Source organism: Pezoporus flaviventris, unplaced genomic scaffold (genome assembly GCF_033815535.1).
Source record: "Pezoporus flaviventris isolate CSIRO_AGI_PZ_B2104156 unplaced genomic scaffold, CSIRO_AGI_Pfla_v1 ptg000002l, whole genome shotgun sequence".
Lineage (NCBI taxonomy): Eukaryota > Metazoa > Chordata > Aves > Psittaciformes > Psittacidae > Pezoporus > Pezoporus flaviventris.
This window is the reverse complement of record NW_026892550.1, coordinates 35,529,140-35,544,953: the sequence shown is the minus strand read 5'-3', so window position 1 is coordinate 35,544,953 and position 15,814 is coordinate 35,529,140. Positions and strand designations below refer to the sequence as shown.

The window sequence follows — 15,814 nt, the reverse complement described above, 5'->3', positions numbered from 1 at the left end:
GGGAGTGCAAGCTTTAACTGTTGGGTGGTGTTGTGGGTTTTGTTGGCATTATTTTCTTTGTTTGGGGTTGTTTGGTTGGTTTGGTTTGCTTTTCCGCCCCCCCCCCCCCCCCAATAGATGTGTGTGGTCGAAAATCCTTTCAGGAAGACCTATTGCTAAAGTGAATACGACCAAATAACAAGGCTGCAAACTGGAGTACCTGTCAAGAGTTATGATAATGTCTTTGGAGTGTTTGGTCTGAATGTCAGGTGTCAGCAAGAAAAAATATATAAAATGCTGTATCTCAAGGATATCTCTTCCATGCTTTCTGGTAATGCCTCTTTACTGCTTGGATTGGTAGGCTTAAAGTATGTTTTGTGTCAAGAAAAGCAATTCAGTGTAGACAGTGGCAGGCAATTATCTCCCAGGTTCTAAGCAGAAAATAGAGCATTAAATTTCTATTCGAAGGCTTTATAGATGAAATCATTACTGAGGCTTTTGGGGGAAGTAAAGTAGTGGATTAAGCCAGTCACAAGCAGATCTCAAGGTTGTGATGAAGGAGAGCTGTTTTTGTGAAGTGTCAGTCTGTACTTCTGTACTTTCACTAATGTTCTCTCTCCCTCCCCCACCCTTGTTTTTTTCTCTAAACCATTGAAAAAACAGTTTGGCAGTTTGCTAATAGACTTTCTAAAGTCCTGTCAGCCTGTCCAGATTACTATAATGCAAGGTCTTGGTTTTCAGTTGTGACCTCAGACTGGGTGACTGCCCAGCTCTTTGCTTTTAAAGCCTTGTATTGGAGAAGAGCTAATTAATACTGGCTGCTTACAAACAAATGGTTGCAAGGTAGATTACATAGGACTCATAGGCTGTCTCTAAATATAAGTGTATTTTGAAGCAATGGAGTGAGGACAGGGTTCTTTAAGGTAATTATTAGTACTGATATTTGAAGGTACTGCTGCAGGTGTTTAATTTTACTGCCAGCCAGCCAGCCAGGTGGAGTTGCCAGTATTCCCCAGCCACCTCTTCCATTTGAGAATTTACTAATCAGTTTTGTTTGGTATAACGTGTTAAAAGTAGGAGCTTCCTGTACTTATGTGTTCCTTTGATAGATGTAAAATTTGGTTTGGATGATGGTGATTTTATGCTTTGCTGATTCTTTTGTTGTCGCTTTGCCCCCTTTTTTCTCCCTCCCCCCACACCCCTTTCTTGAAGTCTTCAGTTTCTTTGAAGGATAGTTCTGCAGGGAGAAAGGCACCTTCTGTAGTTTGCACCAAGTCCTTAGATGTCCTTAGAAGTCCTCTGTCCAAGTCCTTAGAAGTCCTCTTTCTTCTGCAAAGTAAAGTAAATAGAAAGTGGGTTCTCAACTCGTGTTACAATGTAGAAGCTAAACAGGGACCTTTTGATTATCATATCAATAAACTTGTACCTATTTTGAAATATTTAGGCAGTCTGCTACCCTCTTCCCCATGAACAATTTTAGATGTATTTAATGGATCATCTAGATACAAAAGCGTTGTCTGTGGTGAGTTGTTAGCCTGCGTTCCCATGTTTACTCATCCAAACATTGCTCTCTTGGCCAGTGAGCTTGGGGCCAGGTGAACAAAGAATAAGCAGCATTCAAAACTGAAAAATGCAAAAGCCTTTCACTGCTTGTGGGCTTTCTGCTCCATTAAAACAGAGAAGAAACTTGTTTTCACTCAGTTTTAGTGGATTTAACTGGCACTAAATTCTTTAAATGCTTCCAGATAGCTTTAAAGATTTTTTGATAGTTGATCGGGTTGAGGATTAGTAATTGGTCCTATTTAGAATTAATGATGATGACTGATAATTAGTTGGTATTGAGCTGTAGCTCTGTGCTGTACTGTAGCACTTTGGAAATGGTCATGTCTAGAAAAGAGGAGCAAAACCCTTTGAATTTCAGTGATGACTATATTGCATTTTATAATTTTTGTGTTTGTTGTTTTGTGTTTTGTTTTTTTTTTAAGGGGGAGAATTGCATTTCTTTCATAATCTAGAGAAGGATAGTATTTGGAATAATGGCAACAGGAGACCTAAAAGGAAGTATAAGAAAAATAGAGCAAGGACTTCGCTTGATAAATTATCCAAGAGATGTGGATTATACAGTGTAAGTGGTAGTGTAAATAAATTTATTCTAATATATGATGACAGCAAGATGTGTAAACAAAATATGTATAAACATTGGCATTGTACCCAGTGATGAATAAGCCAAGCATATGTCTGTGGGAAGCTGGGGGTTTGCTACATGCGAACTGGAAGATAAAAGGATGTAGTTTTGCTGTTCTGAGAATCCTTGTAATAATCATGAAGTGTATCTTCGGTGTACACTGAAGTATATTGCTATCTTGCTCATTTTTTCTTCTCTGTTTTCCTCATTTCTTTGATTAATCTCTCACCTTTATAATTTTCTCTGTAGTTGCTAGTGAATTTCATCTTGCAAGTATTGAAGAAAAAAAGTGTTGAATGTCAAGATGACAGTGCTGATGGGCTTTAGACTGGACAATGTTAAAATCACGAGAGTCACAAAAATGTTGATTTGAGCGTTTGCAGATAACAGTAAAAATTGCTGAATGAGAGATGCCTGGGGAAAAAAAAAAAGAAATTGAGGAGATACTTGGACATAACATACTGTCTATATTAAAACACCTTTCAAACTGTTTGAATTCGCATAATGAAATGCTTTGTTGTCTTCTGCTGTGTAAAGTACTTTTGTTTCTCAATAGGCTAGTAAAAGGTGATCCAGCTGCATTTTTACCTATCATCAGCTATTCTTTTACATCTTTTTCAACTTACATAGCAGAGCTTTTGGTAAAGTGCGATGTGGAACTCACAGCAAAGAGTGACTTGCGTTTTATTGAAGCTATTTACAAGGTATCTGTCTTTATATTCTTCATAGAAGAAACATAGTTTAGGGTATGCCATTGTAAAAATTAAACATCTAGGATAAATTTTACTAGAAAATAAAAGGTTTTTTTTGCAATGAATGTACATAGTAATTCTGTTAGGTTTTAAGATGTGTAGTAAGTCACTGTGTGGTAAGTCTTTATATAAATTTTTATGAAAATAAAGATGGATGTTGTTAGCCAAATCTCAGTGTTGAGACAATGGCAGAAACAGTAACACTATTTGTGTATGTTTAGTTGTGAATAATACTGAAATGTTTAATACACAATAAGTTTTATAGAAGTTTTCTTAGAAGAAATAATCAGCAAAAAAAATCACATCAAACTTCAATGATCATAATGAAAGCCATGTTAAAAAATACAGGTAATGCTGTGTTAATATATAAAGTCCAATATTTAACAGCTTAAAAATTGGGATAAAATTCATAACTGAATGAGTATAATATTTTAACTCTTCAAAATATCCATAAGCGCATTTTTATAAAAGGTGGCTTCGTGTGTTAACGAATATTAGCTTATTCAGATTAGTTTGTGCCCTGCGGAGGACAGAGACTGCTTTACAAAGAAGCTCTGTTAGAGCCTTACTTAGCCCTCTGATGTATTTGCTGAGATTAATACAACTTCTTATCATGCATTCACTTTGAGAAGTTTTGCCTTGACTTTTAAATATAAATGTCTAAAATAATTTATTTCACGAATCTTAAGAATGTGAATTAATCTTTACAAGAGTGTTGTGAACGAAGTGTTTTGGAGGAGATATGTTTAAAGTCTAGTTAGAAGGAACGGCTGAGAATATATAAATAACCAAATGTTAAAAGGTTTAACTGCTGAAGTGCAGGATGAAAGAAAAGAATGTAGAAAAAATAAGAACCTGAGCATGCCATTTCTGCAACAGATTGCATAGTGATTTTGAAAGTGAAGCAGACTCTTATTTTGTTGCAGCTTCTTCGAGATCAATTTCAATATAAACCAATTTTAACAAAACAGCAGTTTCTTCAGTTTGGCTTTGTGGAAAGAAAAATGCAGATTGTTTGTGACATTATCAACTGTGTGGTAAAAAAACATAAGGAATTAAGTAACTCGAATAAGGTATTGATTAAATGGTAATTGTATTATAAGTTTTTTTTGACATGCTTGATGCTGCAGATAGAAGCTGAACACTTTTTAGATGCAGCTTTGCTGATGGTTAAAATAGGGGGGAAAATTAGTATGAAGTTCTGTTGTCAGACGCTTGAGCCCTATGGAGTATATGAAAGACACGAAGCTGGTAATGCATTGTAGTATAAACAAACAAAAAAAAAGAATAAAAATAAATTCAGTACTTTTTAATAGAAGTGATTATATTTTATTTTATTCTTCTTGACATAGTGAATGTGTAATTAGACTTTGCTAGTTCATTTAAAAACAAAGCAAAGCCATCAGATACGCTAAAGTTCTGGTAATATTTCATTTAAACATGACACTTGTATACCACTGAAACACAAATACATCTCAAACCTGATTATTTTCTTCATATTTGTTTTGCATTATTAAGTCATTTTTATCTGTGTCTTCTTTAATAAAAGAAATTTTGTGTCCTCATATTTTATCATTTGAGCTTGTAACAGTCTTCAGGACTGTTACTTAGACTTGCTGTATACTTAATTTGTCGCTTTTTGGGGCATAACTACCTTTTTTGTATTTGCTTGTTTTTCAACTTTGGGGCAAATTGTTTTCTGTTTATGACCAGCTTTGATGTAACCTCATATAGACATTGAGTGTATGAATGCAGCATTCACTTCCAGATCCATTTTCTCTGTAAATTTGAGTGTTGTCATGGGTTGTGTCCATGTGTCTGTATTGCCTCCCCACACTCCAGAAAATATTTCTGTGTTTCTGTGTTAGAAGCATATTATTTTCTTCTCTTCACTTTGAAGGTTAAATCCCAAGCAAGGAAAAAACCCAGATTGTTTAAATCTGAAATAAGGTCAAACTGTGATAATGTCATTACTGATATTAGTGACCGTGCTCTGAACTCCAAACAGGTATGAAAATAATTTTTATGTTGTATATCTAAAGGTTAATCTCGTTTGTAGCAAGTCAGACCAGTTGGGTCTTTTTGTTTGTTTGTTTTTTTGTTTGTTTCTTTTATTGGTTGTATTTGGTGTTCTTTGTTTGCTTGTTTTTTTCCTTTTCCTGAAGAAGTGTGCTTGACTGAAATTATAGCTGAAATACAGAAGGTATTGCTTCTCTTGTACTGACTAGTTGATCTTAAGGTCTTGGTGGTAATGATGTAGGACTATTGTTTGCTGTTTAAATCAAATGGAGGGACAGGAATGAAAATGCAATTGGAAAAAAAAATACCCTGTTTGGTAATTAAAGTGTGTTTTATCTAACACTGCAGTGTTTTCAATGCAGCTGTCAAAATGCTTTTTGCTCTTTTGTCTGAATCTTTTAAGCAAAGATTTCTTAATGTAATCTTCCGCTTGGTTTTGGTTTTACAAGAGTAATGCTTGATCTTATGTGTTATGGTACTCTTGGCCTGTGGAGGAGACCACTTTCCTAGTCTTTAATGCTAAAAGGGTGCAAAGGAAAATTGTACAAAACTTTTTGGAATCTGCCCATTTAACTGTAGATGATTTCTATTTAGAAGGAAAATGCTGCTTTCAGGCATGAGGAAAACTTAACAAAGGGAATATTTGGAATGATTTATTTTCTGGTTGTTGAATGGTGGAACTGAATGGGGGTATATGTGAGTGTATTAAGAGTTCCCTAGAAGAGGAGAGTTTCAGTTTCACTAAAACATCTAGGAATCTAAGTCTTAATATGTTGTACAAAACTAGTAAATGTGAGTTTGTAATCATTAGGTAATTGTTTTGTTTTGTGGCAGATAGCAATCATGTGACTTGATCTACCTGGAAAGAAAGCAGAATTTGTCTCTTATTTTTCTTTCTCTAAGGGAAGCATTCAAAGCAAACGAAATGTGGTTAGTAGTGTTATTTTGCTGACAGTTGTCAGGGAAAAGAGAAGAGTTCTAATCTTAAACTACTTAAACTTTTCTGGTTTTGAATGTTTGAGTGGCAATGTTGATGTTTGACCTGTCTATACATATGTTAATATATAAGGTAAGATTCATACCTCTCAGTCCACACTTGGAAATCTAACAGCTCTTACAATAGGTGAGGACTTTAATGCTTTAATTACTGTTTATGGAAGAAAACCAAGGTACACAGTGCATATGGTAAAGTGCATGTGTATTTGTTTTACAGTTTTTCATGTCTATATGATTTTTTAAAATGAAAATCTCTGCTGTTGCTGTCTGTTTTGCAACCAGTTGGGATAAGATTTTCAGATTCAAATAAATATGAAAATGATTGGCCTTTTAGGGTTGTTCAGTTGCTTGGCGATGAGTTGAATTTTTTTTGTGTGTTTTTTTTTTTTTTTATTTCCATGTTCAAAAGAAGCCTTTAGTGGAACGGCACTCAGGAAATGAAATTAGTGGTGACCTTCATCCATTACCCCTTCCAGCACAAGGAGGTAATGAAGAAGAATTGTGCCTAGATCATGATGTTGTCAAAGTTAATTGTGAACAAGTAAGAATTTCTATTTTAAGATGCTGTCAGCATGTATTCTTAACTTTTCTTGCAGGACTTTTATAAAGGGATAAAGTTTTTAACATGGTAGCTGGATCCTCCTTAAATGTAACTATAGATATATAATAAATATATTGAAAAAGTTGAAAAATGTCAATTAAATTGTACTGGCCTTTCAAGAACCAGTTCTGTCAACAGTTTCTTTTAAAAGCTGAGCTCCATAGGAACATTATGGCAATTGTGAAAGAAATAATTTTCTAATGTAGCAGAATCTGATTACTGAACTTGAGGAAGGTTCCACTTGATTTCATTGATTAATTGATGAATTATGTCTGTTTTGAAATCAGAGGACATGCTCTTGTCCATATTTTCAGATCATAGAAGATAATTCTCAGATTGAGGCCCTGAAGAGTCAGCTTGCTGATTGCCAGGAAAAGCTTCATAAACTGGATTGGATGGAAGATAAACTGCATGTTTTAGAAGAGAAACTGGAAGGAAAGGTGATCATAGATGAGAAGGACTGGAATAACTTGTTGAGTCGAGTTTTGCTTCTTGAAACAGAACTGTTGTTGCAATCCAAAAAGGTGTGTTAACTTCTATTTCTATAGCAAAAATGGCCCCCAGACACGATGTTGGCCTGTTTCTGTTCTTGCTGCCTCCTATATTTACTTTTCTTGCTATTTTTAAAAGCATGATCTGAATGGAAGTGCTGTTTATGGAGTTGGTGGTATTTTTTTTTAATTGTTAAGTTTTGCTGTTTTCTTATGCTTTGTGAAGCAAAGCTCTCCATTGGAAATTGTTTCCTTGCAGGAACAGCAGGTGTAGTGAAGTCTATTTTCAATAGTAATGACCCTGTGTGTTTTATCTCCTTGTGAACTTATAGAAGGAAGCTTTTGAAAAGACTTATGCTGCCTTTGAAAGCTTAATATTTCTGTAGAGAGTTTTGTCATGCTAGTGATACATTTAAGGTTTCCCTTGTTCTGGTATGCATATTTCTCAATTTCTTATACTGTACTGCAAATGTTGCTGTTGAATATAATTTTATTTTTTTTTAATTCTCCAAACTAATCAGATACAGATACTCTCTTTGGAAGATTAAGTCTTCATTCTGTATAACTAATGTTGACAAAAATAGATGGCATGCTTAATGGAAAATACAAGGTTAATGGAAAAGTTCTTATTTTAGTCCTCTTCTTAGTTTGTGGCTCTTTTGTAGCCCAAACCTGATGGTTTTTCTCTTTTTCTTTCACCCTCCTCTTTCTCCTCTTCCTATTCCTTGTCATGATATTCGTTGCATTTTTAAACATGTGAAAGTGCTACAGTTGTAATGTGGCTACATTGGGCATATTTGTAAAAGCAAATCAAGTATTTTGTTGCATTAAGGCTTTGTTGTTTTTCATGCTATTGAAAGATCCCTGTAGAATTGTAGAATCAACTAGTTTGGAAAACACCTATAAGCTCTAGAGGCTGGACTTGATTATCTTAGATTTTTTTTTTTTTTTACAACCTAATTGGTTCTATCTGTGAGTCTGTCACCATGTCCTGCCTTTACCTCAGAACTGCCAAGTCCACCACTAAACCGTGTCACTGAGGACGTCTACACAGATTTTGAACACTTCCAGGGACAGAGTTTCTACCACCTCCCTGGGAAGACCATTCCAATACCTGGCCCTTCACCCTTTCACAATATCCAATCTAAACTTACCCTGGTGCAGCTTAAGGCCGTTACCTCTTGTCCTATCACTTATTACTTAGGATTAGAGACCAGTCACCTCCTCACTTCATCCTCCTTTCAGGTAGTTGTAGACAGTGATAATGTAGTTGTATGTGCATTACATAATTTTACGTATGTGCACATGTAGGTATTCTGAAATGCAGTGAACCAGAGCATCAATTTTGTGATCACATGCTTAGTTTCAAAGTGTATTTGCTTAAGTATCTCATGTATATCCTTTAGATGCTGTCAGTTGCATTCCAGAAGTTGAAAACCCTTGTGGAAAATACTTGATCAGTATTGCATTTGTCTCTGTAATTGTAAAAATTGTTGAATTTACTTGTAATTAGAAGCTCTGTGTGTGTTGCTGGCCCTGCAGATTTCAGTGTTGCTAATATATGTATGCAAGACATGTTTTTTTTTCCTGTGTTCCTTGCAAGTGTGCTAGTTATGTAAAGTCTCAAAATGAAGAAGTGTTCAGGCTGGTCACTAGGTTATTTCTAAAGGCTGTACTCATATGATAAGGATTGACATTCTCAATCACTTATGTTTTAAACACAGTTTGTTGGTAACAGCTAAAGTGATTTACAATTTAAAATGAATTTTGTATGGATATTGTAATTTAATTATCAATGGTTATAAGTCCAAATAACACCACCAGTTATAATACTTTTGTCTGTCAGCAGTCTCAAAAGGCCTTCAGCTGAATAGACATAGTTTTGCTCTTGGGTGGAAGTGTGTTCTCCAAGAGATACTTGTTGCTTTTATGAGGTAGGAGCACAGGAAAGTCTGTTTCAGACTAGGCTTGTTATTTTCTGTAAATTTGGTTTATTATTACTTCAGTAGCAGTTTATTTCAGTTGTTCAGAGGTTTGGAATAGCATTTGGAAAATATTTAGAAAATACTTAACTTTAATACCACTTTAAAAATTCCAATAAGATAATTGTATTTCTGTACTGCATGTTACTGAAAGAAGTCACTGCTGACAGAATTTTGAATGTAATTTGTGTAGCATTGTTGCTTGTCCTTTTTTTCAAAGCAAAATAAGCTGGCTTTTATATGTTAAAAAAAAAAAAAGTCTTCAAAACCTAACTTTTTTTGCAATAGGCATTTGAAAACTGCCAAGAAATAATCCTTTGGCCCAGGGAATTGCTGCTTCTTTGTTTCATGAAATTCCATCCAAGTTGTGTTTCACATATAGAGAAACAATTCAGAATTACTCTTCTTCTTACTCTTGCATTTTTTTTAGTTTTTATTTTTTCAGGGAATTTTTGGCACCTAGCCAGCATAGCAGGAACACTAAGATCTGTCTTGCATTGCTGCCAAAGTAGCTGCAGCTGTGCATTTGGCTCTGGGAAGGTCTGAAAGACCAAATCGATTTTGATGGAAAGAATTGAGCAGAAGTAGTCAGTGCAGATCTCTCAAATGTATCCATTATTACAATCTTTTTCCGGGCTTCTTCTCATACAATAGCTACTATTTCAACCTCATTCGCTTATTTGGGTGTAATATTCCCCTGTTAGCTAATGTAGTTACTGCAGGATATAAAGTGATATACGTTACTAAAGGCTGAGATTTCAAATCATAATGATAACTCACTGGTGAAAAAAAATCCAGATGTTGTGTGAGTGTTGGATTTTTTTTTTTATTTGAAATTAGAAAATTGCACTGCAGAACATTTATTGTTAGTACGATTTTGTTTCCTTCAACAACCTTTTCTAAGCTAGATTGAGTTAAATTTGGCACCTTTCTTAAAAGAGCCCTCTCTCATTTAGGAGCCTGGGAGACTAGCCTAAAATATACTTTTGAGTTCTAAACGCTTACGTGGCATGAATTTCAGTTCATGTATAGGCTAATCTTTCTAGGACTGAGGAGCTGCATTCCTGAATATCAACTGAAAGTAGAAAGTAAACTTATTTTGTTAAGGTAACAGCAGACAATGTCAAGATGTAATTGTTAGCACAGACCAAGAATGGTCTGATTGTTCATTTTGCTAATAACTAAGCTATCTAACTATATTTGGACTTGGTTTTGAACTGTTTATAAACAGCAATAGTCTACTTTTCAAATGCAATGTGTGTATGCAAATGTTGTTTTTTTTTCAGTCCTGTAAAGACAGCTGTGCAGTCCCAGCATATCTGGATGGTGTAGCAAATGCATACATTAGTACTTAAATTACTTAATTTTAGTACTTCAGTACTGAATTACGAAGTACTTAAATATACCTTTGTTTGGTCAAAAGGTGATTTAAATAAAGTGTATGGCTAAAATGTAGTAAATTTTTATTTCAGAGAGAGTTACCTACAGAGTTAAGCAATATAAATCAAGAAGGTTCTTCTAGTAGGATTCCAGTTTCCCCTGGTGAGTATTAATGATTATATTTTTAATTAACATCATATGCTAAACTTTTTGCTGACCTTAACTAAAAAAGTGTTTTTTTAAGTAGACAATTGCAATTTAGTGACCTCTGAATTTAAATGGATGCTGCAAACTGAAAGTTAACCTATCAGTCGTTTTGTGTTTGTAATTTATTCTTTAGCAGCTGTACTTACTGAAATAGTTTTTAAAGCATTATTGAAAACATACAGTAATTAATGGTTACAAATAACTATTAAAAATCATAAAGATGCGAATTTAATTAAGGTGCTATAGTTAAAGCTGTGAAAAACCATGTTATCTGCACTTTGAAGGAGTTATAATGTTTTTAAGATAAGCTGTTCATAAACATGAATGATATTTGCTGCCAGAGCTTTGTTATCATCATAAATGTGACACCATTTTGATTGTTTTTTGCTTTTATAATGGCTCGGGACAAATCAGGGCCATTTCATTTACAGTCTGTGGTGATTTCCAACTCACTGCTGAATATTCTCTATAGTTTCATCCCATTTGAAAGAGTTAGCTATCCAAGTAGTATTTTTGTTGAACTCTTATTGTGAAGATCAAGACAAAATCTTTTCTTCCTTTCTAACTTTTTGCTAATGTACAAGTAGAAAATGAAACAGCCTGAAGCAATAAAGAAATTACTTATGGCCTAGGGAATGTTTGTAATTCTTCTGTCTGCCTCAGTGGTAGCTCTTTAGCCCTTACTCTGCATCATTCTCTATTAATTTGTCCTGTTTCCTTCATGGCAGCTGTTATGCCTACAAACAGTAGTAAGGAAGATACTGTTTCCCATTCTCACTTGTTAGGTGTTTTTGTCAAGTGGTGGGTTGTTGCACTGAAACTGAAAGGGAATCTCAGTAATTCAGTTTTCATGGAAATTAGGAAGGCAGTTTCTTGGTTATGGCAAAATTAATTTTAATTTTCAAGTCTCAGGAATGGGACCTTTTTACAGACCTTGGAAAGTTGCAATATCTTTACTTCCTTTCCTAAGTTTAGTGGTATGTTACTGACAGTTGAGGTCTTTGTAATGAGCAAGCAGGCTGATGGTGTTTAAAAAAGAATTTTGTATTTTCATACTTCTGGAATTCTCTGAATTCCTATTATTCCTGCTTTTCTAAAATATGATTCAGGAAATTTTAGGCATACAGGTTACATGGCCAGTCTTAAGTCTTCTGAGATGTACAATACTTGAAATGCTTTCATGTTCTTTTTGGTTGTAGTGTTCTTCAGTAATAACAGTTGTACCGAAGAAACAGTTTTTAATTTTAATAAATTAGAAGTAATATAATATTATTTTAAATACAGGATAATATAGCTAGAAAAGTTCTAAAGGTATGATCCATAGATGGTGGCTCTACTAGAAGAAGAGCAAGGGATCACTTTTTTCTTCCAAATGCTAAATTCTGTTCTCCAGCAATAGTATTCTAAAATTGCAGAGTATCAGAGCCTTCCCAATGTAAAAAGAGAAGTCTCTTTCTGCTAAATGGATGCTAAACTTATCCCAGCCGGAAGAGAGCTAGGGAAACAGCCAGACCTTCATCCAGCTTTTAAGCAGGAAGGTGATATTATCTTTTTATTTCTGCTGCTTATAAGACAGCTTACTTAGAACAAATTATGACATGTTTGAACAGGCAGTTTACAATAAAAAGAACATAAACTATTTTAAGTTACTATTAAATGTTTGACCTAGTAATTACACTTTAAGTGTTGATTTTATTGTATCAGGATAAAGGTAGCATTCCTAGTAATCTTCTTGGAATTTGCCTTATGTGTGTTATACATACTATACAGCATTTATCTTTATTTTAAGCAAATGAAAAACCTATTTTAGTCTCTCACCACTAGCTTTTCTTTATCCATCTCTAAACAATGTAAATCTCTAAACTGTAAATCAAGATTATTTGATAGCTGACCTTGCAATAAGAGAGCAAAAGGCAAAGGTGACCCAAAACCAACTGTTTCTACATAGATACAGAGAGGAAGGAAGAGATGCCAGAGTGTCTTCATCAGTTGTCTGGATACAGTTCACTATTATCCACAGACCCATCTCCCAAAGCTGTGACCATTAATTCTCATGATCTGACAGACATTTCGAAGGTAAGTAAAACTGTCAAATGCTTAGTTGATTTCTTTTCCGAGATCAAGAGAACAAGTAAGCATTAGTTTTAGTTGTATATACTATTAGTGATAAACAGGGAAGCTGCAAAACTATATCTAGTTCTGTCTCATAAAAATCTTTTTGATACGTTTTCTAATGTTTCTTTAGCAAGCAGGGCTTAAAATCACATTTTCTCTATGAATTTTTAGGTTGAAAGTCCATCTGAAGAATGTTAGCTTTGAAGAGTTCACTAACTTTGTTGCTTTTAAATTGCAGGAGACAACAAGACAAAGAATGGAAAGGATAAGTAAAATGTAAGTAATAGGAAAGGGCAGCAGGATTTCATTTCCCAGGAGGGAGTTGTACTGGACTGAGGCATATAGAGAATGTACATGTGTTCCAAACCTCAAAGGTCTCTACATCAGGTGTGGCATTTCCTTATGACTCCACTGGATAATAAATCCACTTACAGTTCTGTATTTGTGGGATGAGTCACTGTTTTGGTTTCTAAAAAGCAGTAGAAAACATTCTTAATAGTATTAACTAGAGATTAAAGAGATTAAAGGGTGTTTAGAATCTGGTTGACAAGGAATTGAAATATTATTTATCTTCTGATAGGAAATCCCAGGTACTCGCAACTTTTCTTCCATTACCTTAACTCTGTCTTTGTTGTTTCAAGTAAAGTAAAACCAGTTTCAGCTTAAGCATTGTAATAACTCTAAGGTGTATTTGATACTAGTCCTGAGATCTGTAATGAATTTCTTTTTGTAAGAAATATTTTCATTATACTTGCAGAGAAATGCATTGCTTGTAATGTTTCTTTAGCAAGAGATTTTCTATTCTATAAGGGCCTGGTCTCAAAAACGCTGTAGCCTTTTTTGTGATTTAATTTTATTGTGTAGCTTACTTTATGTATAGTTAAGGTTTATAGATATGTGGTAGGCATTTAAAATACAAACCAATTGCAGAGGAAAAGTGGGGATGAGTGGCAACAAGGTTTCATTATGCTTGTTAATATTTTGGGGACATTAGAAAGTTAAAGGCAAGTTGGTTATTTCTTACCATATTTTAATAAGTGTTTGTGTGTGTAAACAAAATTTATTTTCAGAATTGAAGAAACCTCAGAATTGTTGAAAACATCAAGCAGCACCTCTGGGAAGACCTGAAAGCACAGGTCTACAGACCTGGTCTCTGTGGACTTACAGATATCAGACTTAATATGTATGTTTATACAGCATTGAATTTTTAATATATCAAATTTGTAATGATCACCAGTGGTTTTATTCCTTTGAATAAATATTTGTCTAATGCATCTGTGTATTGATTTCCCTTCCTCCAGCCTCAATTTTTGTTTTTTAAAAACTCTTCAAATATCTACCCATCCCTCCCTTGTAAAGTTAAGTCATTACAGCAGTGTATTTTTGTGTTGTCATTTGTTAGCCGTGTGCTAAGTAATATGTTTTTTAAAGTGCAGGCTTGAGGACCGTGGTTTACATCCTGTTGGAAACGTTCCAGCTGGGACTTGCGTATTACACCCAAGAGGCATTCTTGCATACCATCTTACAGTCTGTACTGCTGAATAAGTCTTAATGAAAACCTAAATACACAATTTCAAATCTGTACTTTTTTTGCTGTTGTTTGTGGGGTTTTTTTGTTTGGTTGTTTATTTTAAATATAAATTTTCATGCAGAGCTTGATAGTACCAGCACATTATGGCTTCCATTAACACTGACAAGGCGAGGGTCAGTTTGATCCTAAACACTAAAATATGCAAGTAAGTCCACAGACTTTGACTGCAGAGAGATGTGTTGAGTGTTTTAGTGCTCTTACCCAACACATTTTAAGACCAGCAGCACAGATGGAGACCATCCAGTGTACAAAGATACAAAACATTTTTATTATTTGGAGCTGTTTTAGAATTTGTTTTCAGAGATATAAGGAGATATAAGACTTGCCTAAACATTATATAATCATACCAAAGGTGTGCGAGGTTTGGTAAGATTTATTTATATATGTATTAGTCTTTGTAAATTGGTAGCCTACCATATCGAGGTTTTTTTGTGCTATAATGCTCACTTCACTTAGAAGGATTTTTGGACTTTGATATCACAAAACCAGTGGATTTTTTTTCTTTGGCAGTTTGCAGATAAAGGCAAAAGCAGTTGTTTGGCATTATGCTGTAAAAAGTGATTTATATGTTTTAACAATAATTATGATTTTTTTTATATAACATATGGAATATAAATTGGCTTTATTATGCATACAAACAGAAGAACATATGGTGATCCATTATGTTGTATAAACTTTAGTTGAGAGTTTTGGGACTTTAGCAATAGAACTTTCCCTGTTGTTTAAAAAAAAATAATTTGGAAAGTTACAGAGTAAGAGCATATTATGCTCCTTAATTGAAAATAGACCTTGCAAATTGCTGTTCATCATCCTAACTATGCAATGAGTTCTTTTTCTAAGTGTTAGGCTAATTCATTGGAAATATGTGATATTTTCGAAAGTAGGACTGTAGCACCATCTTGTGGAAATATTCATACAGAGTAATTGACAAAGGAGGAAAAAAGTGTATTCCTATATGTTTTTTTTTTTAAGTTATTGCTTTAAACCAGTAATGATCAAATATTTTAAAATATTACCTGCCTTTATTTTTACCTCTTTTCCTTGGAAGCAAAGAGGATTTTATGTTAAGCAAGGTAATTATATTGTATTATATTTGATAATGAACCAGAGAATAATTCTGTTGTTTGTCAACGTTATGGCAAAGATGTGAAGTGTTAGTCGATCCAGATGATTCAGGTTAAAGGGATTTAACATTGAATGCATACGGGTGATGCAGAAAAAAATAGTCTTTCTGTAAGTGTGCAATTTAATACAATCTCTCTTTAGTACTGCAAAATTGAATATTTGAAGTTATTCAACTATTTTATTCCTCCAGAAGCTTAAATGTAGTACCCCACAATGGGATTTAGCCTTTGTAATGAATGGTTTTGCTTCTGTTTTCAAGACCAAACAGGAGCTCACTTTGATCCAACTGAAGCCAAGGGTTTCTTACTGTTAGGGCAATTGCTGTTTTTCTAAATGTTATTCCCTGACATTTGCTTTCTTTTTTTAAATTAAATTTGGTTGTGGAAGGTAG

General features: G+C 34.2%; 1 protein-coding gene across 7 annotated transcripts; it reads left to right on the top strand.

The window, feature by feature from the left end:
- The first annotated feature begins 1,969 nt into the window (after positions 1–1,969).
- On the top strand, positions 1,970–13,981 carry CEP44 (centrosomal protein 44). Of its 7 annotated transcripts, none has more exons than XR_009747116.1 (10): positions 1,970–2,104; positions 2,721–2,868; positions 3,843–3,989; positions 4,817–4,924; positions 6,341–6,472; positions 6,820–7,056; positions 10,478–10,547; positions 12,468–12,668; positions 12,946–12,983; positions 13,778–13,981. XR_009747116.1 is itself a non-coding variant. In XM_061474886.1 (10 exons), the coding sequence occupies exons 1-10, from the start codon at positions 2,016–2,018 to the stop codon at positions 13,833–13,835; spliced, it is 1,152 nt and encodes a 383-aa protein (XP_061330870.1). In that variant the 5' UTR covers positions 1,970–2,015; the 3' UTR covers positions 13,836–13,981. The 7 variants fall into 7 exon arrangements, 6 of the variants coding, with proteins under 6 accessions (XP_061330870.1, XP_061330876.1, XP_061330861.1 ...); XM_061474886.1 differs by having other exon boundaries at positions 6,344–6,472; positions 12,541–12,668; XM_061474892.1 differs by having other exon boundaries at positions 6,847–7,056; positions 12,541–12,668.
- Positions 13,982–15,814: the final 1,833 nt, after the last annotated feature.